General features: G+C 37.6%; 2 protein-coding genes across 7 annotated transcripts; one reads left to right on the top strand and one right to left on the bottom strand.

Annotated features, from left to right (window-relative positions):
* Window positions 1-32: 32 nt before the first annotated feature.
* Window positions 33-2,181, bottom strand: LOC126376301 (protein windbeutel). The gene is made up of 2 exons (XM_050023626.1): window positions 1,558-2,181; window positions 33-1,185 (listed from the first exon to the last, which is right to left on the bottom strand). Exons 1-2 carry the CDS (start codon window positions 2,101-2,103, stop codon window positions 973-975), a joined length of 759 nt encoding a protein of 252 aa, XP_049879583.1. The 5' UTR covers window positions 2,104-2,181; the 3' UTR covers window positions 33-972.
* LOC126376240 (zinc metalloproteinase nas-8-like) lies at window positions 1,185-25,037 on the top strand. 6 transcript variants are annotated; one of them, XM_050023517.1, is made up of 10 exons: window positions 7,688-7,789; window positions 7,934-8,007; window positions 8,162-8,254; window positions 13,927-13,959; window positions 14,596-14,753; window positions 14,814-15,144; window positions 15,568-15,746; window positions 23,413-23,551; window positions 23,788-23,915; window positions 24,331-25,037. In XM_050023517.1, the coding sequence occupies exons 2-10, from the start codon at window positions 7,998-8,000 to the stop codon at window positions 24,781-24,783; spliced, it is 1,524 nt and encodes a 507-aa protein (XP_049879474.1). In that variant the 5' UTR covers window positions 7,688-7,789; window positions 7,934-7,997; the 3' UTR covers window positions 24,784-25,037. The 6 variants fall into 6 exon arrangements, with proteins under 6 accessions (XP_049879477.1, XP_049879475.1, XP_049879474.1 ...); XM_050023516.1 differs by having other exon boundaries at window positions 14,596-15,144; window positions 24,331-24,544; window positions 24,581-25,037; XM_050023514.1 differs by having other exon boundaries at window positions 14,596-15,144.
* Window positions 25,038-26,468: the final 1,431 nt, after the last annotated feature.

Here is a 26,468-nt window from a genome sequence, read left to right as displayed (position 1 = left end):
GGAGTGCCTTCTAAGTATGAAAGTTATTAAACAATTTTGGTGCTGGGTTGTTTTCTTAGGAGATGATGATGTAGAAATATTAGGTTCAAGGTATCAATGAGAAATATGACATTTATGTTATCTTGTAGAAACAGTAGTAATTAAACAAAGCCCCTATACTTTCATAGAATAATAATTATACAAGTCATGAGTCAAAAAGTCTTTGGTGACTTTAGTTAGCACATTTTCTCCTATCAAATAAAAAATATAAAATGCTTCCAGCTGCTTAGATGTTACATTTTATCATAAACAATTACGAAATAGTGAAACAAAGAATAATATACCTATTAAACCAAACAATGTTAAATTTTTCGGGCCCCTGCGATACAGGCTTATGCTTAGTGCAGGGTCCGCTGTGTTATCTGTCTATATGTAGATTTTCTGAAACTACCTCATAAAACCAGTTTTTTGTAACAGATTACTTTTGTAAATCTCTTTTTTTGAAATAAATATTTTTCTATTTCTATTTTCTATTTATTTAAAGTGAAGTTTTATATTTCTTTCCATCTTTTTTATTATGGTGTATGTAGATGACATTTTTACTTACATACATACACAAATATCCTGTGTACAGTCACAAGTACTAATATGTATAAACTTTGCAACCATGTCACATTAACTTTTCTGACAAATTAAACCGTAAGCCTCATTAAATGTCAAATATCTATGATAGTGCGACAGGGTTCTAAAGTTGGTACATGATATTGCTCATGACTGTACATGCTACTGCTGGGCACAGGCTTCTCCTTAAACAACTGGATGAGGTATTCTCCTCTAGTGGGGGTTGGTGGAGGCGGTAAGTCAAGAAGTACTTAAGTATGCATATTATAATAAGTAAACATTAAAAAATTATATAGGTTCTATTTAATTGTTTGATGTTTCCTTAGCGTCTCTGCCCTGATAGTGTCACTTACACATATAATCTTTAGTGAATCACAGCTCATTCTTCCCTTTGCTCCGCTCAGTGAGAGCATATTGGAAACTCTGCAGGATGTTCAGTCTAGTACCCAGTTCCTTCTTCTTCTCCTCAGATATCTTCCCACTCTGCAACTTTTTGACCCGTTCAGTTTCAACCTTGATAAATTCATCTCCCTTTTCTAGAATCTTCTTCATAATAATCTTGTACACCTCACATGATACAGTATGCTGAAAAATGATATTATTTACTATTAAAGAAATCAAAACTAAAACAGAAAAGTTACAATGATTCTGGTGGTGTGGTTTTAAGGAAGTCAGTACCAAAGTGTGGCTGCAAGTGGCTTCTTGTGGTCTTATGGATTTACCCAATGCATCTGTTTGCAAGTGTATGACTTAAAAATATGTTGAAATATTACTGGCAGAGGGATAAATATATTATGTATAATTGGTGTATATAACATTATGCTGTAAGTATTACTAATATGTATATATCTTAGCAATAAAGCCACTTATTTTACTCATTCTATTTCTATTTTTTGTTTTTTCCTGTTTGTGCAATAAAGTATTTGTTATATTATGATATGTAAATAAAATTGGTACCTTCTCAGGCAGCTGCTTGCATGCTTCCTGAAGTTCTTTGAACACATTGTCCCTGCCTGCTGTTGCGGTCTTCACGAACTTGGCTGCCAGCAGGTCGAGCTGTCGCACGCAGCCTGGTAGGCTCAGGTACAGACCAGTGTTGTCACTTACAAATTTCCGCAGTTCTTCCGTCGTGAATCCCTTCTCGCCATCGAACGCCACTGGTTCGCTTTTACCCTTCAGGAACAGCTTCACGACAGGGAAAGTCTCCTTTGAAGCACCGTACTTCGCCGCCAACGCTTCGTTGTCCTTCTCACCATAATCTTTCACATTTACATCCGCCACCAACAACTCGTCCACCTCTTTAGCTTCCAGCGCGAGCGCTAAAAACGCATCGTGTTTGTCACCGTACGGGTAAGCAACGTCGAACTTAACAAGAGCAGCGTCGAATTTGTTAATAAGTTTTTCGAAAGAGTGCTCATCTAATTCCACTAATCCAGACTTGCTAGCCTTATACACAGATAAAGTGGAGAAAATGACACAAACAAATAGTGAAATTCTCAGCATTTTTAGGATATGTATGTTTCTTACTGGCGGCAGTACTCGCGAGACTAGAATATTCTTATTTTTAAGTTTATCACACGATCGACGGCAATCAAATTCAGCGTTTATTGACAGACAATCGGCCGGTAGTGGGTCTGTTTTCTATTGCTTTTTTTTTTTTTTTTGGTTTGGTTTTCCCCGAAGGGTAAGGCAAAGGGAACTATGCCCATACAGCCATGTCTGACGTATTTTTTTTCTTGATGATTAATGAAATGATGAAAGGTGATGATGATGAAACCTAAGCCCCCACCCTCGGAGTAGACTCCTACTCCGAACCCCAAACGAATTAACTCAAAAGTCCGCATAAACTTTTGAGTTATGAAGCGGCTTCCTGATACGAAGCGAAAATAGGCAGATACACTTTGTTTATTGAATACTCCAATATAATAACACTCGCGAATGTCTTCCGACTAACTTAATGCGATCATTAACCACAAAACACCACTTCGTATTAATTATTTAGATTATTCAATGAAGAAAGCAACTGTCCCGTTCCCGCCTCCCGCCAAAAAGCCTGTTTTCTATTGCCTTCGTTTATTTTTTGTTGACGTTCCTTTACACGAAAATGTTTTTAGAAGGTAATTTAAATTAAAAATATTTCAAATGAAAGTTTAGAATGAAAGGAAATTATTTAAGTGAAGCTTATTTGAAATTATATATTTTATTTATAAATGTATACATGTAACTATTTCCTTGTTTAGCTAAGCTTATTTACCCATTTTTTATTAAAAGTAAATAGAAACGTTTTTTTTTCAGTACGCATGTCATTCATACATTTCATTCGGTATTCGGTCCGTGTGGGCTTTCGGGATTGGTGGTTTTATTATGAAATAATATAATATTTTGAATTACAACAAAATAATTATTATGTATTGAAAGAAAAACACACAACGTCGATATGAAGATTGTTTTGTGAACTTACCCGTTACTCCCGCTATGTTGGTACTATTTACCTGCTTGTCACCTGCTAGGGCAACACTTTCATAAATTTTGAAAGTGTGGTAGCACTGCAATTCTGTCATCTTTTCATAGTCCTTCACCAGGAAGATATTCCTGCGACGTTGTGTGTTTTTCTTTCAATACATAATAATTATTTTGTTGTAATTCAAAATATTATATTATGTATTTGTCTAAAAACACACAACGTCGATATGAAGACCTGTTTGATATCTGCTGGTGACAAACACAAAACGCTATGTGAAAAATTATAATATTTATTGTTTCTTAGAAACTTTTATGAAACAATCAACACATAATAATATTCAAACTTATAAAATTATTATTCAGGCACAACATTATTAAACAGTAAATGAGATGTATTACTCTTTTAAAATATATATATATATATATATTTTTTTAAGTATCTTGACTCTTCAAGTTGCTTCGTGATAGTATGTGAAAAATTATAATATGGGATGATTTTCAACCCAGCTTGCTGAGGCCACAGCTGATCTGAATGATCCTGTGAGAGATGCTGTGATCCCTGCATCTTTTAATACAGATTGTATCCAACTGCCAATAACAGTCCTAGACGCTGGTTATGGTTGTTCTATTATAGTGATAAATAGGTGCTTCAGTTTATCAACCTCATTCCCTTTGTTTTGAGAAACTTCAGTAAGACGTCTTATCCAAGTAACTGGGCACACTTGCTTGCTAGCTAGGGTGTTTTAGGATCTGCCATCCTGACTGCCTATGGATAGTAGTGTCTGTCTTTGAACCAAAGAGATTTCAAATAAAGTATTTTTTGGATATGGGACAACTAACCAATCAAATAATGAACAATCTGGACATCCCAAAGAGGCAGTTTTTTTTTTTTTTTTTTTGATTTGAGTTGTTGGAAGCTGAAATTGCTCTGAATGATGCTGAAATCTGTCATAGTAATAATTGGTCATCAGACTTACGTTCACATCTAATTTTACAAAATGTAAATATTGCAGATTTATGGACTAAAATCGAACTGTATGCAAGTTTTTCCACCAAGTGTAAGTAGGCTAAAAATCTGCATGTATGTGATAAATTTCTGGACTTGTGCTACTAACACGATTTTCGTCACACCACTTGAACCACCGCTTAATTTCAGAAAAATAGGTACTCATTGTGGATTGCCACCAACTGTTATAATATAATAATTGCTTTTCCGATTCTGACCAGTTACTAGTTTGTTGCCCCCAGCTTAAAGTAACCAAGCCTGTAGGTTCAATTGATCAATTTGTAAGGGTGAACGGTTTGTGGCAGTGTCCACTAGGCACTCCGCGAGCCTCTCTATCATAATAGGGGGAACCCATGACCCATAAGGCCCAAGACCTCAAGTCTTCCAGCGAATATATTTTTTCCCGAAGTGGAGGAATTACAATATACAGACCCATGGCGCTGTTCATATGGGCCAGAGGGATGAGGTTGAGGAATGAAATTGGGTGGAGGGAAAGTCCAGCCCAGTTGAAGTTCCCACACTTGAATGAAAGCGTTTGAGAAGAGTGCTGAGCAATCTTTGCAGTCTAATGAGACGTACATGTTGACCACGGCTGTTTCGGCAGACGCGAACAGATCGACGTCTGGTGTGCCCCAACGATGAAATAATCGGTTTGTTGTAGTGGGCAACAGGTGTCATTCCGATATCTGCCGTGCCCGTGAGAGGCGATCGGCAGTGCAGTTGTACCTCCCCGGGAGGTAGTGTGCTGACAGGGTTATGTTCAGCCTGTCTGTCAGCTTCAACAACTTGCATGTCAGATTGAATAAATTGAGAGAGCGCGTTCCCCCTTCCTTCCGAATGTAGGAGACCAATGTTCAGTTGTCGAACTGGACTAGAATATGGGCATTCTGCAGACGATGGATTTGATCCCGAATCAATACATATCTCCAACACAACAGCCTCCGTGGTGTAGTGGTTAGAGCGTTAGGCTCACGATCTGGAGGGCCGGGTTCGATTCCCGATGGGGACATTGTCGAAATCACTTTGTGAGACTGTCCTTTGTTTGGAAAAGACTTTTCAGGCTTGAATCACCTGATTGTCCGAAAAGGTAAGATGATTCCGTGCTTCGGAGGGCACGTTAAGCCGTTGGTCCCGGATATTATCCGTAAAAACACCTCCACCAACCCGCATTGGAGCAGCGTGGAGGAGTATGCTCCATACCCCCTCCGGTTGATTGAGGGGAGGCCTGTGCCCAGCAGAGGGACGTATATAGGCTGTTTATGTATGTAATGCATATACTGCGGACAGCTCTATCCAGATCGAGTGCTTCCTCCTCTGTTCTTTCGACCAAGATTCTGATAAGAGGGTCTTGTCCAACTGAGCTTCCCAACCCGAGTCCACTGAATCGGTAGTCAGTGAGTGGGTGTATGGGGACTTGACTTGCTCCACCACGTCATGTCGTTCCGTACTTGTGGGGATAAAACCAGTAAATTTTTGATTGAATTTAAAATATTTCAGAAAAATTTGAAAGTAACAACAATGGAGGCGGATCTTTGGAATAACAAAATTGGCGAAGTTTGACAGACCTAGTACTGTTTTAACTTCTTTTTTTTTTTTTTTTTTTTTTTTTTTTGCAATGTCTTGTTTTATCTGTTTGCTATGGACTGTTCTGTCTTATTTTTTCTTTTGATAGAAACATTGTGTTCAACTCTGTATTCCAAGTGATCCCTAAATACTCCTGTGTCAACTGTGTGTATACTGAAATCAATTTCAGTATAGATTTTAGATAATTTGTCTGCCATCCCAAGTATTCCAAGAGACTCACAACTTCCGCAGTTTGAGTGATCAACCTGGTGCAGTCTTGATTGACCAGGAGGAAATTGTCTAGGTAGACTAGAACTCGAATTCCTCTCGAACGTAGGATCTCCGCGATCCATTTCGTCAATGCTGAAAATGTGCGAGGTGCAGATGCTAGGCAGAAGTGTAGCTAGGGGATAGATAAGGGGCTCTCTATTGTACACTACGGTTTGGCTATTGGTATGTGTAAGTATGTGTTGAAGTATTAGGCAGAGCCCTATTGACTCATGTCCTAGTGTGAATCATGAGGTTGACTGACACAAAAGTTTCAGATGGTCTCTTCTTTGCCAATGGTTTATTTTCTTTCAGGTAAGATGGAACGTTTAACCAGGAATTTGTGCCTCTCAGTGACTGTATGACCAGTGTCTGGAAGAAATCGCTCTAAGCGATAAGGCCGCCAATTGCCATTTACTCAGTTAAAAGTCTTTTTGTAATTATTTCTTTTTATTTTGGTGCAATAAAGTGTATTTGTATTGTATTATAGATGTTCGGCACTTGGAGGTAATCTCCTCAATGTGTTCTGAAGGTTTTTATTATCTACTTCAGAGATAATCCTTTCCCCTCTAATTTCTAGGCATTCGGCCCTCTTTCCACAAACTACCTGTAACATCTGTTCCATATTTTTGTAATGAGCAGAAGCCGGACCAAATACAGGATTTAACTGATCAAAATTATATTTTAATGTTAAGTATTTTCTCTTGAACCTTGATGTTGGCAGAATCATCGTTTCTGAACGATGCAGCCACAAACAAAGAAAATAGAATAGAATAGAAATTACTATCTTTTCATACAAATTAGTTGGGTTCAACTCAGCCGATGAGTTGTTAGCCCAATTAACAATTTCTTGTAAATTGTCACAGATTATTTCTTTCTGTTCTAGTAAGCCATTAGTAAGCCTTGCCATAATCCTTTCAGTTGTTGCAAGATAATCTTTGCCTTTATTTAGATGGCAAAGTTCAGTATTAAGTTTTTGCTCCACAAAGCCCGGCTTGGCTAAAAGGGTTTGAAGACTGTAGAGTACTTCACCACTTTTCAGCCATCACTATTAAAGTGTTGTAATCGCATTAACTCGTCCACACGCTTTTGAGATGCATTTTTAATGACCTTTGTGGTGTCTGTAATAGTCTGGATTTCCCCCAAATTAAGTTGTACAGCATTGGGTTTGGTTAAAAATTTGTTAGAAGCGGAGGAGCTAACTGAATTAAGTACAGATGAGCCGGGTAATGACGTCGGCAAGAAGTTTTGTACATAATTTGTAAGTTGACTTACTTGAGTGATGAGGGTATCAATGCGTGGATCGTAACCCTCAGTATGTGACTTACGCTTGGATCTCTTGTTTGGACGACGTGAGGGTTGACCCTCTGAATCCGATTCAGTGTTCCCACAGTCGTTACTGGAAGAACTAACATTTTCTTCGTGAGAAATTTGTGGAGGTTCTTAAACCTCGTCTTCCGCAGTAGGCGGGGTATTACACACACTTTCCTCACTCATATTACGGCACAACACAAATTTGGCACGAAAATATACTATTTTACGGCTATTTAACTTGTGATTTTAAACTTTTTACGATTTCGAGAAAAGTTATCAACCGTATAAGCGGGAATCACAAAACGCTATGAAAAGATGACAGAATTGCAGTGCTACCACACTTTCAAAATTTATGAAAGTGTTGCCCTAGCAGGTGACAAGCAGGTAAATAGTACCAACATAGCGGGAGTAACGGGTAAGTTCACAAAACAATCTTCATATCGACGTTGTGTGTTTTTAGACAAATACATAATTTTCAATTACAATTTTTATAAAGAAATGGCGGAAACGGAGGCGGAAACGGAAACCAATAATTTGAAACAACTTGGTTTCGCGGGTAAAACTAATCTTTAAAAGGTGGTTCATATTTATTTTATTTTTATAGTTTTTGTTTTTTATGTTCTTCGTAGAAAGTCCTTTAGCTTTTGTTCCTTTTTTACCTGTCAATTAGTGTAATGAAGTTCTCTATAAAATAATATATACCTATTCGTAATATTGTAGGTACATACATCATGGTACATAAATAAGATTATAACATTGGTAATAAAAATAATTTGATAAAACTATGTGTATAGGTAAGTAACTAGAGTTATAGGTTACTTCGCTTATAACATTTTGATAACATTTGCGAAATAAGATTTACACGTGGCAATAAAAAAAATATATAGCCTGCTCAGGCTTGACGTTCGTAACGCTATAAGTAGTATTTTGTTTTTTTTTTTTAAATAGGTACAATGAAAAGGACGCCAAGTACCGTCAGAATATTACTATGTTTACTAATATATTGTATAAATAATGGTTTGGAAGGGAAACCTTATAAAGGTAGGCATTGAATATTTTAGTAAATATAAGTACTTTATTTTTTCTTAAAAAAAATCATCATTCTGCCATGTACCTATTCTTTTTCGATTCTTCCACCATCCACACTTTTTCTTACCTCTATTACACATTAAATTCTAGACCGTTATTTGAAGCATAATAATATGAGATAGGCATTTTCTGTGTTCCGCTTTATCTTCCTTCCTTGTCTACCCTAGAGTCGCCTTCTCTGTCACTCATGCGTCATCACCAGGCAGCGAGTTGTGGTTATGAAAACCCCAACTAGATTCTGATCATTGGCGTCCTGGTTTCCGCACCGCACGGTCGTGCTCAGGAGCTCCGTTATAATACTTACAATTTTATACCAGTTCCTAGCTTCTTCTGGTTCACGTAAGTTTTTTCCAATTAATTACAGTTTGAATTTTATTTTAAAACTGTTTTCTTCGTTTTCTATTTTTTATTTTTTCTACCCTAGATTCTGTAGTGAGAAATAATAGTATCTAATAATGAACAGTGAAATGGAGGATACAGCGGCTCCTTCTGTAACTAATATCAAAAATAACGGTGAAGTAGCTCAGAAGCATTCCAAACCTAGAAAGCGTGTGAGAGCAAGTAGTACTTCATCATCATCGTCAAGTTCGACGAGCTCGAGTTCATCCTCGTCGTCATCTAGCTCTGCTTCGCATAGCAAACGCAAATTGAAGCGCCGCCACAATAAAAAAAGGGGGGGCAAGCGTGGTCGTCGCCGTGATTATCGACTCGACAAATTATCACAGGAGTTAAGTGAACTTCGTAAAAGATTTACTTTTCGTGACGGCAGCTCTGTTCAATTATCCCAAAATGATGTTTGTAGTATAGATGACAATGTTAGTGGTGATTTATACGTTGAGGAACCTGCAACAATATTACGCGAACCTACGTGTGACGATTCTTTTCAACCAAATATTATTTTTGATATCGAAACTAAACTTAAAGAGCCCACCGTTCCGAAAACGCCCCAAAACTTGTTAGAAATTTTGAATAATATCCAACATTTCAATAGTAACGAATGGTCCGAAGTTCGTTACGCTGAAGTCCAGAAATTATATAATTATAGTCCCGGTTTTGTAGATTTAGACGTTAATGATGAGTTGAAGGCTTATGATTCTTTGAAACATTTATGTTATTCGGATAAATCATACGCAGCATTAACTTATTGTGTACTCAAACAGCGCGAAACTTTGCAATCTGCTTTGAAATATCTTTTACAGTGGGCTCAACATTCTGATTTAACTTTTGAGGGTATAAATGAAAAAATTAACGAGTTGTTCCTAAAAGGCGATCTGTTCAAAGTGTCGTCAGATCTGCTCCAACTAATTTGCGGACATAGGGCTGAAGTAATACAAATGCGTCGTGACGGTATAATAAACCATGTTCGGGACCCGATTCACAAAGCTGCCTTGCGTAAAATTCCTCCTTCCTGTGATCACGTATTTGAATCCGATAAGCTGTTGTCAGTTCTCGAAAAGTCAGGAGGTGTCCGAAAAATATTTTTCCCTCTGAATAGACAAGGTCCTACTGTCTCCGCTTCGCAAGCGATTACAAGTAGCAACAGACCTGCTCGCCTCCCCTCGCAGGGGCAGGCTGTTCGAAACGTACCCTCGCAGGGTGCTATCTCACGTGGTTGTAGTGCTCAATCGCACATTTCCTATAGCTATCAGCCCTCGCAGGGCTGTTCTCATACCCGTCCCTTGCAGGGACAGAGATTTCACGGCAATGAGTCGCGCTCAACGTTTGCCAGTAATGCAAGAGGCTCCTTTGGTCCTAGAGGGGGGAGATCAAATAATAGAGGACGAGGTCAAGATAGAAATAATCGCAAACACGCCGGATCTCAGTCAGACTATAATAACATCAAAAAAAGTAAGTATTGACAATCAAATATTCAGGGCAGGCCGACTACTTCTATTTCGCAATCATTGGCAACACCTAGGTGCTCCAAATTATCTCTTGAAGATAATAAATGGGTATCGCATACCATTTGCAAAAAGACCTCCTCTTGTGTTACCAAAGCTGGAACAAAACAGATTCAGCACAAAAGTATCGCAAGAAATGACGGCTTTAATTCATCAAATGCTAGAACAAGGCGTGTTAGAAGTAGTGAGGCCGTCCCCAAGTTTTATTTCGACCATGTTTATTGTTCCCAAGGGCGACGGTTCTTACCGCCCCATCTTCAATCTATCGGCTCTGAACGACTACGTGATAACACAACGTTTCTCTCTAATAAACGTTCAACGTATCCCGGACTTTCTACAACCCAACGACTGGTTGTGCAAGATAGATCTGTCTCAGGCATATTTTCACCTACCAATTGCTCGGTCACACAGGCGTTTCCTGAGATTGATATACCAACACCAATTAATGGAAATGACGTGTCTGCCGTTCGGCCTATGTACAGCACCAAAAGTATTCGCGTCGTTAACAAATTGGGTGGCTCATACCCTGAGAGAGCAAGGGATTCGTATTATTGTTTATTTGGACGACTTTCTCCTGGTCCATCAGAGTCGACAGGTGTTAGAATCGCATATTCAAATCCTGCTACAGAGGCTTCAGTATCTAGGGTGGCAATTAAATCTGGAAAAGTCGGTATTAATACCTCAGCAGGACCTAATTTTCCTGGGCATTCGCTGGAAAACAATGAACAACGAAAAAGTCCTTCCCAACGAAAAACAAGCCGCAGTGCGTTCCAAAATCTTACCAGTTCTAGCAAGCGGTCTTGTAGACATAAAAACCCTACAAAGTATAGTGGGCCTATTGAACTTTGCCAGTTTCGTAGTTCCAAAAGGCAGGCTTCATCATCGAGCATTGTTATTCCTCCTTATCGATCTAGAGAAGTCTCAAATGGCCAAACGCTGTCTACTTCCAAGACAGGCTATAGAAGACCTGCAGTGGTGGCTTCACAATCACCAGCTCTCATCTCCAATCCATTGGCCTCCGCCTTCGCATTTTCTAACAACAGACGCATCAGATCTGGCATGGGGAGCACAGCTAGACAATCTTTCGCTAACGGGATTGTGGACCGAACAAGAAAGTCTATTACACTGCAATCAGAAAGAGCTTCTTGCTCTGTTAAAAATATTACAAAAACAGCAACAAATTCTGCTTCGCTCCACACTTCTTTGGCAGAGCGACAACCGGACAGCAATCGCTTATATTCGGAACGAAGGCGGGACCAGGTCCAGGGCTCTCGTGGACATAACTGCACAGATTTTTCATCTACTAGACAGATACCAAATCCAAATCGCTGCTCATCATATCCCGGGAAAATTCAACGTACACGCAGATGGTCTGTCACGTTACCGCTCTCCTCCAGAGTGGCATCTTTTACCCAGTTGCACGGAGAAGATTTTCGCAAAATTCGGCGTGCCTGTAATAGATCTATTTGCCTCGGCCAATGCTCATGTTGTAACGAATTATGTAACCCTCAACTTGAACGATCGACAAGCAATTTATCACGATGCCTTTTCTCGTCCTTGGAACTACCATCTAGCGTGGATATTTCCACCACCTTATTTAATACCAAAAGTTCTCGCTCACCTCAATCACGCTCAAGGCATATTTCTATTAATAGTTCCACATTGGGAACGTGTGTTTTGGAGAGCGGACCTCAAATCGAAGGCAGTGACAACACCGCTTACAATTCGGCATCTGGACAAACATTTGATAGACACAACGACGGGCCTTCCACCTCCAAAAGTACAACAAATGGCTTTAGAGGTTTGGAAATGTGGGGGTGGTCACGGAACATCACTGATTGGAACGAGGCTCAATTAAATTTATTACAGTCATCATGGCGTTCATCCACACGAAGAACGTACAAAGTTGCCTGGAACAGATGGTTGTCTTGGTGCGAATTACACAGACTTGATCCTTTTAAGCCTACCGGTTCAATTTTAGCAAAATTCCTGGCAGATCTATTTTTAAAAGACCATCTTTCTTATAACACTATTTTATTACATAAATCTGTTGTTGCTACCCTATGTGATACTGAGATCTCTGGAGGATTAAGCTCTCACGTCCTAGTTAAACATGTACTGAAATCTATTTCCTTAAAAAAGCCTGTGCAACATAAAACAATAATATGGGATACAGACATTTTAACTTCTTTTTTATCTATATATTCATTTGACGAAAACAACATTTTTTCAACATCCCGTCATGCAGCTATTTTGCTTTTATTGTGTTCAGGTAGACGTGTTCATGATCTTACCCTTTTGGCAGTGGACAAGCACCATTACATGGAATTCGATGATCATATAATTATGTGGCCTCTATTTGGCTCAAAAACTGATAATGGTGGTTTCAGGCAGTCAGGCTGGAAGATACTAGCTAATTCTACCAATAAGCAACTTGATGCGGTTTACTGGGTGAAACGCTGTGTCCAACTTCTTCATAATAGACGGCACGAAGCTAACTGTTCGAATTTATTTGTCAATTTGAGGGGACAGCCAAAGGCAGCATCCCAAACTATAATTGCCGGATGGATCAAAACATTATTATCTGAGGCAAACATTTCTGCACCCCCTGGCAGTGTTCGCTCTGCAGTAGCGTCGAAGAGTCGGTCAGATAATGTCTCGGTAGATGAAATACTCTCTCGGGGTAATTGGAAATCTGGTAATACTTTTCAGAAATTCTACAGACGAGAAGTAATATCGCCCCGTAATAATCATTTAAGAGATTCCTTTGTTCCCGTTGATTAACTTGTTCTTTACTATTAATCATGGTAATGATGCGTTAATAAGTCTGATGTATGATCGATATTCATTTCATTATCTACGCTATTTTAACTAGATGCCTTCTCTAATAAATAATTATTTCATAATGTGTGCAGTATTACCTAAATAAAACACTTTATATTTCTGTACAGAATGGTTTTTATTTTATTCTAATAAATCCTTTACAATTACTGGTAACTAAATATCTACATAGTCACCTTATTTTATCTTTTCGAATAATTCTATGCGTCACATTGGCGTCCTTCACCACCAGGCGATAACAAACACGTCTCATATTATTATGCTTCAAATAACGGTCTAGAATTTAATAGCAACGTTTTACCTAAAAATAAAACGTTTATTAAATACTTACCTTATTTGAAGCATAACTTTAAACCCTGCCTGTTGGTTTTTCGACTCAATGATCAGAATCTAGTTGGGGTTTTCATAACCACAACTCGCTGCCTGGTGATGACGCATGAGTGACAGAGAAGGCGACTCTAGGGTAGACAAGGAAGGAAGATAAAGCGGAACACAGAAAATGCCTATCTCATATTATTATGCTTCAAATAAGGTAAGTATTTAATAAACGTTTTATTTTTAGGTAAAACGTTGCTATTAATACTTGTCATTTCTTTCACCCCTTCTCGTATCATAGTATAAGGAATAATGATACGTACGAAACGGCAACCCTCCCCTCCCCATCAGCTGCTGAGCTAGATATATCATACCTCCCCCTCGGTCTTACTTTAGTCTTAAAGTTCCTCATTGATGTTGTCAATTTAATGTTTGTCGTTTTTAATCGAGTTAAAAGTTTTTTTTTATCTAAGTAGATAATAATATAAAATAATAATATAATAAGTACTTAATAGATAAATAAAATAATATTTTAATAAGTATTAAAATAATTATGTATTCTTTCAGCAATTAGAATGGTGGATGATCCTCAATCAGCTGGTGAGTGAAACGTGAAAAGGTCTGATCTTATAAAAGTTAATTATACCTGTCTAAATAATTAATTGCCTCTGAGGTCTAATATTATAATACCATATTCAACGTAATTGCAATGACACATCTATCTCTCGTCTCTTTCGTGCTAAGTAAGTTGTATATTTTAGTGCGAAAGAGACATGTCTCTCGTCTTTTTCCCACTAGGCAATGTACTATATATCCGTCCTACATACATAAATACATAAACTCACGCCTATTTCCCACCGGGGTAAGCAGAGACTATAGAATACCATTTGCTTCGATCCTGACATTCCTGACACACTTCATCCATCATCATCATCATTTGTCATTTTTTCATTCTAATCAAACTACGTTAAATACGGTATAGTAGTAATAATAAATGCGTAAGTACTGTCTGCGTTTATTACCTTTTCACACCTAAACAGCTGGGACAAAACAGCCGATTTGGATGAAAAATCCAGTTCGAACTTAGATAGGTACGTAAGTTGGTACCATACCTATATTTACAACGGGATATTTGAAAAAAAAAAAAAACAAAAGGCTCTAGAATATTTTTGCGGTGACATGTATAATATTGATTCCGCTGCTATAATATTTATCCGAACATTGGTTTTCATACAGATGAGGAAGCTATAGCGCCGTTGAAAGGCTCGAAAAACCTGATAGCGCCGTCGAAAGACTCGAAAAACCTGATAGCGCCGCCGAAAGACTCGAAAAACCTGATAGCGCCGTTAATAGACTCGAAAGAGGCGATAGCACCATTGAAAGACTCGAAAAACCTGATAGCGCCGTCAATAGACTCGAAAGAGGCGATAGCACCATTGAAAGACTCGAAAAACCTGATATCACCCTCGAAAGACTCGAAAAACCTGATATCGCCCTCGAAAGACTCGAAAAACCTGATAGCGCCGTCAATAGACTCGAAAGAGGCGATAGCGCCGTTTAATGAGTCGTATGAGTTAGTGCCGTCGGATGACCCTAGATATTCTAGAGAGTCTGTAGAGCCAAGGGATCCGGAAGATGGGCGTCCGATATACTATGCTGGTGAAGTGGGCCCCATACTGTCGAGGTATCAAAACAAACTATTCAAGAATTTTCCGAGAAAAATGAGTAGTTTGTGGCCCCTTGGAATAGTCTCCTACCATATAGATAGCGATGCGTTTCCATCAGGTAAGCTTGTCTCATATCATTTCATACGTGATAAGTGGTGAGCCGTATCGCCGTCTATATAAAGGTCGCGGCAACTCTGTTAGTGAATATTGCAATTAAGATACATACATACGTAAACTCACGCCTATTTCCCACCGAGGTAAGCAGACACCCCATTCCATTTGCTTCGATTCTGACATACTTCAGTTAATGGTGGCCATACACCATCCTTCCTATCGTCCAATCGGCATGACGCGATCGATTGGATCAAATCGAATTGACCGTATGTGGGCGTGGATTGGCATGTCCAATCTATTTGACGGCCCACATACGGTCAATTCGATTTGATCCAATCGATCGCGTCATGCCGATTGGACGATAGGAAGGATGGTGTATGGCCACCATAAGATATGACCATTTATTATTTATGTTTGGATTTCCCAGTTAATTCTGTGAGTGGCAGTGTACGTGACACTATGAGGTACATTGAGAGCGTTACCTGTGTGCGGTTCAGGCCGGTATCAGTGACCAGTCTCATGCCAACAATATGGTTGAACATCACCAACCCTGGACGAACGCGGGAGTGTTCACACGAGCCTATGTTGACGGAAAACCTTGGAATGGTACGTTTTTTTTTTTTGACGTGACTTATTGTAGATTTGCCGCAGATGGCATTAACTACTTGGCCGGACAAATGGGGAGCGCTGAAGGCTCTCACCCGGTTGGAATGGTACGGAACTGGGGGGCTAAAAGGCCACATCAAAGCGACTATCCGGGCTATATTCCCCAAAAATATCGATTGCGCTGTACAGATTTAACGTGATAATTGGGTCGTGTACTAGGTTCAAGATAAATTATGAGATTCTGATTATCTATTAAATAAAGACAGATCTAAAACTAAGGAAAAACATTATCTGTTTTATACATTGTTTTAAGTTTACGCGGTTATTATCATAATTAAAGCACATAATAACGGGTTCTTACCGCGTTTAAATGGGGATATGAGACTCCCATCCCCAGGGGATAGGAGTATAGATAAGATAGATAAGATAAATGGGGATAGGAGTCTCATATCCCCATTTACACGCGGTAAGTACCCGTTATTATGTGCTTTAATTATCTTTTTTATATTTAACTTATTTGAGAATTTTAATCAAGAAAAACATAATAATAAGTCCGTCATTTTATCGCGTTTTTCTATGACGTCACAGTGTGCTTTTTCATACAAATTCCATAGTAATTTCGTGTTTTGACGTTTAATAAAAAGTAACTGATTTGACTAGTTGGAAACTAGCTATTTTCTCATTGCTTGGGTTCATAACTCTTTATGAATATAACTACCTTTTGCCCGCGACTTCGTCCGCGTGGCGTGTTATTAAAGAGAGATCTTTGTGTGTGTGGGAGTGCATATCAAATTTCAAGCATCTAACTTATGCAGTTTAGATTTTTTCATACATTTTTTCCCCCGCTAACTCCCATTTTTCAAAATACAGCCATAACTAACTTTATATTTACTAAGGTATGCACGCATGCTAGATTGAAAGCATCTATCTTACGCGGTTTCGATTTTTTTCATACAAATGTTTTTTTCTAAGCTTTAAGTTAACTAAGATACCTGCATGCCAAATTTCAAGCGTCTACCTCAAGCGGTTTAGATTTTTCACACAAAAGGATTTTCCCGCTAATTCCCGTTCCCCTGGGAATTCCGGAAATTCCTTTCTTAGTGCACCTCTACGGTACCTAAGCTACGTCCCTTACAAATTTCAAGTGCCTACGTTTAGCCGTTTAGGTTGTGCGTTGATATGTCAGTCAGTCAGTTTCTCCTTTTGATGTAATGGCAGAGGCGTATATAAAAATGATTGTTCCTTGATATTTGGATCAGGTAATATTGCTGTTTTTATTTTGATCGAAACAATAATGGGTGGAAGATCTGTTGTGCCTGGGTGTAATAACAAGGGTCATCATTTATGCACAAAAACAAAGATAAAACATGCATTATGTCTATTATCCATAAAATTATTTTATTTTATTTGGGTAACTTACAGCGATAGTATACCTAAATAACAGAATTACTTAAAAATAGAACAGCCTTTACAAGTTACCACGTACTACAAATTGGTAGGTATCATTAACAATTACAGTAATTAAGTATATCATAAGTAAGTTAGTTAGTTAGTTAGTAAAAAGGGTATACAAGTGCAAGAAGAAGGAAATAATATAACATGATATGGTGTCCCAAGTAGCAACCGATTGTCTTAAAAGAGAATTGTAGATATCTTGAAGGCAAGTAGACTAAATCAAGCCCTTGTCTTGTATAAGTCTTATATGTCTCCAAGATATCCCTCAAGATATCTTGAAGACACAGTTTAGTAAAAGTGGGCACATACTTTAACTCTTATACAAGACAGACTTAAGACAACGCTAAGTCAGACTTAAACCCTACTTTAGACAATGTTCTTGCGTATTCTAAACTTAGAATTCTTGTAGTATCACTTAATACCAAGAATGTATACTTGAAGATATCTACAATACTTAGTTAAGACTATAGGATTGAATTGCACTGAGTCAATTGTAACTTAACGAAGTAAAACTTCAGGTCATACTTAAAACGATTTTTACTTCACGCGTCTTTATTTTAGAATATAATGGCGAACATTTACATTAACACAAGAAATGAAGTCTGTAAGAAAATGGCGACTAAAATACTAGTTGTTATTTTAACAAAAGGTTATTCCGCCGTTTCACATACAGGAAATTATAAACGCATGATTGTTTCTCGTGTAAAATCGATAGAAAGTGTTAAAAAACAGAAGGGCCTTGAATATACCAGAAAAATAATAATAAAATTTGTATTGATTATTCAGCAAATAAAAAAAATGGTGACATATGGTACAGAGAAATTCATTTTCTATTAATATGTGACAGCTGAACGCAGTAATTGTTACTACAACAGAAATATTATATTAATTTACTTCAGTTTTTGACGATAATATTGTCAGAAAAAATTACTTGTTTTCTTCCTGTAAGTGCAAAATGGCGTTAAGTAATATTTTTCTAAATGAAGTAAGACTTTAGAAACAATTGATTTCGTAAGAATCAGTTTAGAAAAGTAAAGTCAAGTTGCACTTCATCAAGTACTAGTTAAGATAAATTTTACTTCAATTGTCTAGGAGTATACCCACTTAAGACAAAAAGTATTTAGTGAATTCCTACTTAAAACTCTTATATCTAAAGTTATCCTCTATTTTGATTTAGTGAAGTAATGTCGTAAAATCATGTTTGTTTATTTTGTGCCAGAATTAGCTATGTAACAAGTAACAATTAAAATCGAACAAGCTTTTAAAACGTATGGAAAGTATGTTTGTTTAAGAGGTAAGTTTTTCGACTCGTGGAAGATAAACAATATTGTTATGCTAAGTTCTTACTTGGATAGGAATGTGATTTACTTAATTGTTTAATATTTATCAGAAATGGAACTAACAAACATAAACTCAATTTGCTAATGAGTCTCCGCGCATACATTCTCATAGGTTACCTACATGGTTCGCTGACGCAAAGTAGGTACGATCACCGCGCTTCTAATTGCCAACGGAAACAATGTGATTATTGTAAAAATTTACGAGTGTCCGTTGAATATTGTATATACGAAGAACCCTTGCAATTTGATTAACGTCGTGTGTGTGCGCGGTAGTTTCTAATCCCACCAAAAACATTATTGTTAATAAAGGCGGCCAAATTCCCGATGACTTTTATCAAGCTAAAAACATATTGGAATCGAATCTAATGCTCACTTTAAATGCATTTAACCATACACAAAACTTAAAATATATTTATGATTGTGAATAAAGCTTAGTTAAAAATAGGTACATTTTTAAAATTATTAAAAGAAATAATGAAAGAAGAAAGAAAAGTATCTAGACACGCGGTAGCGTGTCAAGCCAAGTTCAAGAAATAGAACTGGCGAGCCGCACCGTGTGTAATATTACACGAACCATCTGGAGCCACTTTTGACCCCCTCATAAATCAAAAACTATTTCACATAAACGTATTAAATTTGGCCCATATATTGAGACTTGCAAGATACATATGTGTTCTAAATTTCATAAGCTTATCTCAAACGGTTATTTAGATATTAATATCCAAAAATCCTCATTTTTATCATTGACTGACTGACCTATAGATCAAAACTCTAACCCAGTTGCAGATGACCTAGAAAGTTAAAATTTGGTATGCAGATAGGTAATTAGATGAATACAAAGGAAAAAAAAACTACCAACTTTTAAATAATTAGATTCTATTATGAACGCTTAACATAAATACTTAATTAGTGCCTGTACCTAACTATAGATGTAAGAATCAGTAAGTAATCAAAACTCATGACAGCCGGTCTTTTTGTGGTAGGTATGTAGATTAACTTAACATAACATATCACGCCTATATGCCCTATCGGGGTAGGCAGAGCACTAAGTGATCATGGAACCACTTGATGCCACATTCGACAAGTACTATGAGGGTAGGTAAGCAAGTTGGAACATGTGTTTAGCGGTGATAGGTTGTCAGCTTTTCGCCCATGATACAACACAACTCTCATCCATTTTACTGGCATTTTTTTTAAAACTTAACGTGAGTCTTAAACAAGTTTAATAGGTATTCAAATGTTTTATTTTTATAAAGTCGACTTTTAGTTTTGAATTTGTCCTTTTAAAAGGACCCACGCGTTACGAGGATATGTACTTACCTACAAAAAGTAATGATATCCAATCAAAAACATAAATGTGAAATGAGAGCCAAGTTCAATATTATCGTTAGCAAAGTTTGTTAGTTACAAACAAACTCAATTTGCTAACGAGTCACCGCGCATACATTCTCATAGGTACATGGTTCGCTGACGCAAAGTTGGTACGATCACCGCGCTTCTAATTGCCAACGGATACAATGTGATTTTTGTAAAAATTAATTAATCCGTTCTTCTTCTTCTATCGTGTGGGTTTTGAGGCGAATTACTGACCTCATCAACCCTGGTGTCAGGGTTACTATTGAGCCGCCAAAGGCCCCTGACATGACTCATTTATAACGACTACGTACTTACACAGTAAGTAGTAACCGGGACCAACGGCTTAACGTGCCTTCCGAAGCACGGATCGTCTTACTTTCGGACAATCAGGTGATCAGCCTGTAATGTCCTAACCAAACTATTAATCCGTTGAATATTGTATACACGAAGAACCCTGCAATTTGATTAACGACGTGCGTGTGCACGGTAGTTTCTAATTCCACCAAAAACATTATTGTTAAAAATGGCGACCAAGTTCCCGATGACTTTATCAAGCTAAAAAAATATTGGAAGCGAATCTAATGCCCACTTTAAATGCATTTTACCATATACAAAACTAACACACACACATAGACGTTAACTCATTGATGTTGGATTAATTTAAAAATCATTTAATTATCATTTTGTATCTATGTGTAATTAGACTAAGTTTGTAATTATAAATAAAAATTTAACTATACAAAACTTAAAATAGATATGTTTTTGATTGTCAATGAAACTTTGTTAAAAATAGGTACATTTTTAAAATTATTAAAAGAAAGAATGAAAGAAGAAAGAAAAGTATTTATTTATTATTAGACTAATAGGTACCTACTTTTAAATTTGAACTTAGCAGGTTTTTAATATAAAACTCGATTTTTCATGGTGTAGTGTTGCCGTGCGCTTAGACTAGGTTAGACTAGTTTAATCATTTTTGAGAAGATTTGTGCGAGACGTAGGTACCCGGGCTGCCACACGCTGTATCGGAATTGAAAAACAGGAACTTACGATTTTTTTGACAAAATTAAATGATTGTGTTATACTAATCGATAGAAAAAATTGATAGCAATGAAGAAGATATCGCATCGCTAACAAAAACAGTAGGATGTGCATTATCACAGGTTAATTTTCTGTATTTAATTTTCTGCCTTCGAAAACCACCAGATCTTTTTATTTTTTGAACTTCGTCCATCTTTCTGCTTGCTTCTGTTTCGATTTTATCGTCCAGTGAATAGACTTTTCTTATGTTTTACTTATTGTAGTCAAAAACGAATAAAACAGTCTTGTATAAGAGCAACAAATAATCTCAACTAATCTATTCTCAAAGCTTAGTATTAAAATTGCCTTAAGTATATCTAGGCAATTCATTTTTTACTTTACAAGACTAAACTGATACTTCAGTAAATCAATTTAGTATTAAGTGAGCCTTCAAATAATCTGAGTAAAGTAAAAATATACTTTTAGACTTAACAGTAGGCTGAGATAAGACTAAATAGTTTTGAGAATACTTAACTTGGTTTTGTGTATTCTAAATTATCTAAAGTAGGATTTGTTGAAAACTATATAGTATTAAAGAAGGAAAAGAATTTATGAAGTCCTAATAAGTCCTATTTGATTTGGATAAATCTCACTTTAGCTAAAGTTTAGACATATATGACTTAATCACAATTCTTGTTTGCTACTTGGGGTCTGTGTGGAGTATGTTTGTGTACAAGTGTATGGGGTGTGTGAGAGAGGATGTGTGTGTGTGTGTGTTCGTGTGTGTGTGTGTGCGTGTGTGCGTGTGTCTGTACATAAACTATCTAGTTACTTATTAATTTATCCCGGATCTTATTTTTAAAAGCATTTTTTGAGTTACAAAATGGGTCAATATTTTAAAATAGAAGGTTAAACGAAGGCAACTTTGTACAGCACCATCAAGATTTATATTTTTTTGGGCAACGTCGCCTGGACAGTCACTCATTCATATAAAAAAGCAGTAGGTACTTATTGCTACTTGACATTACCCACATTTATTTTATGCGCAAATGTCAAATTGCAATTTGCTTTTTAGATGAATTACTTCAATTTGGCCGTTATAACCCCCCATTCATTATTTGGTTATGTAAGTATCACACTTTATCTGAATATCTAGATCCCGCTTAGGGACGATAGGTACTGAATAGTATCGGCGCCTGAAGGACTTAATGTACGATCCTGACAACCCGATTACTCTAGCCATAGAGGCGGCGAATCACGCACGATTTCTAGGTTTTTGTCACAACAACCACTTCAGGACCCCGGTAACGACCTCGCCGGCGTGGTTGCTGATTTCCCTCATTCGGGTGAGAGCTCTCTGCGCTCCCCATTTTCCCAGCTAAATAGTTAATGCCATTTGCCGCAAATCTACAAAAAAAATCACACATCAAAAACACCCTATACACGTCTCACTGCTGGGCACAGGCCTCCCCTCAATCTCTGCTCCACTGCGGATTGGTAGAGGCATTTGGGCTAGTAGCCCGGGACCAATGGCTTAACGTGCCTTCCGAAGCAAGGAATCAAATCAAATTAATTTATTTGCGAGAAAACATAAAAAATACAAAAAGGTGGTATATACACTTCTGGACACATTTATTGGCCCACCTTAGAGTTTAGGGTTCGATGGCCCCTATCTAAATAATATGATTGCTAGTTTAAACAAAAACTATTGATGCAGTTTTTAACCTGATTCATTTACCATCTTTTTCGATCGTATTGTTTTAAATTTGAATTCAGAATACCACACCACATGGAGCTACGCCTGACAAGTCGGGTATGCGCCTTGATGAAGGCAATTGATTGTTGAATAAAAAACATGTTTTATCAAATAATAAAGGTTCAATTTTATAACGCGTGTTGCCTCCGTGGGCATCTACGACAGCTCTCATAGGATTAGGCATAGAGTTTATCAACCGCTCTATGAAATTTTGAGGAATCATCTTCTATTCCTCTTCTATGGCAGTTTTGAATTCCTGCATCGTGTGGGCAACTGGCTGACGAGCCCTAACACGTCTTTTTAGCTCGTTTCACACGTGCTCAATGGGTTTCATGTCTGGTATTCTGGCTGGCCAGTCCATCAACAACACAACACAATCCAAGTAAACCAATAAAATTAAGTTTTCTTAGTAAGTATTCGATTGTTTGATGTCAACGAACAGGCTCCAGGCTCCAAATTGTCTTTTGTTTCTCTAAATTCTGTGTTCGAAATTCAAAAAAAAGACTATTGAATGTAATTATGAATGTACCAGGTTCAATAAAACTGCATAAAAACTTTTTACCCGATCTAATGTAAATTTTTAGTTACAACAAACGAAACTGAAAATGCAAGGTGGGCCAATATATGTGTCCAGAAGTGTAATTTACATAACAGTGTTGTGAGGTGTTCGTCCTGCATTCAGGTGTACAAATAATCATCTTTCTTCATAGTAAATCATGTAAAATAATATTTTGTGGTGCAGAGTATCGTGTTGGGGTTGGATTGCTTGTCCCGGACCAATATCCTGCACACCCTGCTACACGGTATCGGTATGACGGACGAGGTCACTCACCCGCTAAGAGACCGGTACATCAGCATCCAGTGGCATAATATACAGCATAGTAAGATCAAAATTATTTTATTTTTAGAAATAACTTAATAAGCCGCTAGCGCGTCCATATAATCGATTCCAAGGATGGTAAGAGCTCATATTTCAGGCTCATATATATTTTTTTCTGTAGCCTAATTGATGTCTCACGCTGGGCAAAGGATGGAGACCAGGAAAAGTCGAGTGAAAATCACGAGGGGTCTCCCCCTCCCTGGATCCGCCCTTGATACCTAGTTGTTTTGTTTCCAGACTTTCGCCATCTCTTCGTGGTTGCTCCTGACGACAAGAATATCATGGTCGAATACGACCCGATGAGTGTCATGCACTTTCATGATAGAGCGTTCACCCGGAATGGTAATCCCACGATAGTGCCAATGGTATGAGGACTCACTGGATTGCCCAAGTTTACTCTCCTTTCTATGTCTTCATCACATTTACCATCTCCTGTGAGCATAGTACCCAAGTATACAAATACATTCACTTTTTCAACCTATTTATCCCCAATGGTAATTCTTCATTTAGATACATTCTTTTCTCTTTCCATCAGCAAAACTTTCGTTTTAATAACTTACTCTCCCTTCTTTTGTAACTCTCCTACCATTAGAGTTACTATGTACTGAAGATCCTCCGCAGATGATGCGGACATGACATCAGACATGAACCTGATCACACAAGAGGCGTTTCAGAAGCAATTAACCCATTCTCACTCCACTCACAGATTCTAAATGTTTTATAAATGTTTGTTTGTGTGCAATAAAGTATATTTGATTTGATTTGATTTCCCCATTTCAGTTACCAGGTATGCATATACAGCCGAGTAGTCAACTCTCTCAGTTGGATATTAAGAAACTGAATTCGGCGTTCGAACATGAATGCAATAGACGTAAAGCAGACGACCTCCTCCAAACATGCAACTCTGTTATACAAAATAAGCATACTCCAGATAAAGGCGGTAAAGAAGCTCCAGACGGTAACGGAGATGCAGATGGTAACGGAGATGCAGATGGTAACGGAGATGCAGATGGTAACGGAGATGCAGAAGGTAACGGAGACGCAGACGGTAACGGAGACGCAGACGGTAACGGAGACGCAGACGGTAACGGAGACGCAGACGGTAACGGAGACGCAGACGGTAACGAAGACGCAGACGGTAACGGAGACGCAGACGGTAACGGAGACGCAGACGGTAACGGAGACGCAGACGGTTACGGAAACGAATACCGAGAACAAGACGAAGAAGGGTGAATATCAACAAGTGCTGATTTTCTTCAATTTTGGTGGCGATCTTCATATTATGTTTTCGTGAAAAATTGGGTTCCGATATGAAAAAGGATAGTTCTAGCTACGAGGAACTGCAATAGTCCTAAGCATATCTTGATTATTTTTCGAAGTATTACAGTTTCAAATGAAGTTAAACCACCAAGATTGAAAATCGACCACCAAAATTGGAATCCGGCCACCAAAATTTAAAGGAAAGTAAATAAATGACTTTTTACTTTAAATAATTGCATTTTAAAGCAACGGCCTGTCTATAATCGTGAGATGTAAGTTATTAAGTCGTGGCCTTAATTACACTAGGCGGCCCGGGTAATCAGTCATCAGCCCACAATTTTCAATCGACAAACACCAATCCAGTCGTCAGTCTACAGTGCGTGTGTGGACTGATGACTGTAAACTGTGAACAGTAGACTGTTAACTGTAGTCTTATGACCAATGCCTGATAAACGGTAACTGGCAACTGACGATCAACAACCAACAACCAACGACCGATGACTGTACTATGCACTAGTGGTCTGGTGACTGTGAATAACTATGGTAGTAAGGATTTCCCTATCACGTCTTTTGCTGGCCACGTCACGTATTCAGTCTGGTAAGCTTATTAAAGAAGCGACAATTCTATTTATAAAATGTATAAGACATCTGATGATTAAAGGAGGCGTTGTTAATCTTTCGGGTAAGAAACCCTGAAGACTCCTACAATTACATGGGTAAAATGAGTTAAAACATTATAAGATATCAATTTTGGTGGCGTAAACTGCTACTAAAGTCACGAAAATTGAGCCATCGAAATTGAAACCAGGCAAGAAAGAATTAATAAAAAATTGAAGTTTTTGGTTATAATTACATTTGGTTATAGTTATAAACATCAGTGATAAATACCGACTCCAAGTCACTAGTTATCGCATGTTGTATTTATTTAGGCTTTAAATTCAACGACTAATCAGTCCACCAAAAATTGAACAAATCTTGTCCCGCGTTGCCCCAAAGTTAAAACTTAGTTTTTGGCGGGAAGACGCAGCGCTATACGTACCTATCAAAATAATTTTATGCACAAGCACTGGCGCTGGAGAGAGGAGTGCGAAATACGAGTATTAGATTGGGTTTGGTCGCAAATCCACAAATTTCACATTACTTAAATATAGATATTTGAAAAAATACCACCAAAATGTAATGTTTTTTGGGACAAATTTTGATCGAGTGTCATATGCATTCAAATGTATTTTTCTATCATTGGTGCTAATTCCTGTAAATACCATCTAATTTTATTTTAAGTTATATCTGTCATTTTCTTATCCGCCGAAAAGGAAAGGGACGGGTAATCGACAAGCATAAAATTTATGGAACACACGTCAATTTTAAGCACAAATCTAAACCAACCGTCTAAAAATTTTACATCAGTCAATAACCCGACACGTTCATTTACTCATTCTTCCTAAAATTAAGAGCTGTGAATCATCCGTCCCTTTCCTTTTCGACGGATATGAAAATGACAGATATAACTTAAAATAAAATTAGACGGTGTCTCCAGGAATCGGGGCCATTGTACTTAACTACTTTTAGATTATGTGTCTTATGTTTATATCTACTTATTTAAAATTATTTGCATACTAAAATACCTTCAAATGACACTTTGGGGACGGAAATTATAT

This window comes from Pectinophora gossypiella, chromosome 20 (genome assembly GCF_024362695.1).
Source record: "Pectinophora gossypiella chromosome 20, ilPecGoss1.1, whole genome shotgun sequence".
In the NCBI taxonomy this organism is placed as follows: Eukaryota; Metazoa; Arthropoda; class Insecta; order Lepidoptera; family Gelechiidae; genus Pectinophora; species Pectinophora gossypiella.
This window is presented reverse-complemented; position numbering and strand designations above follow the sequence as displayed.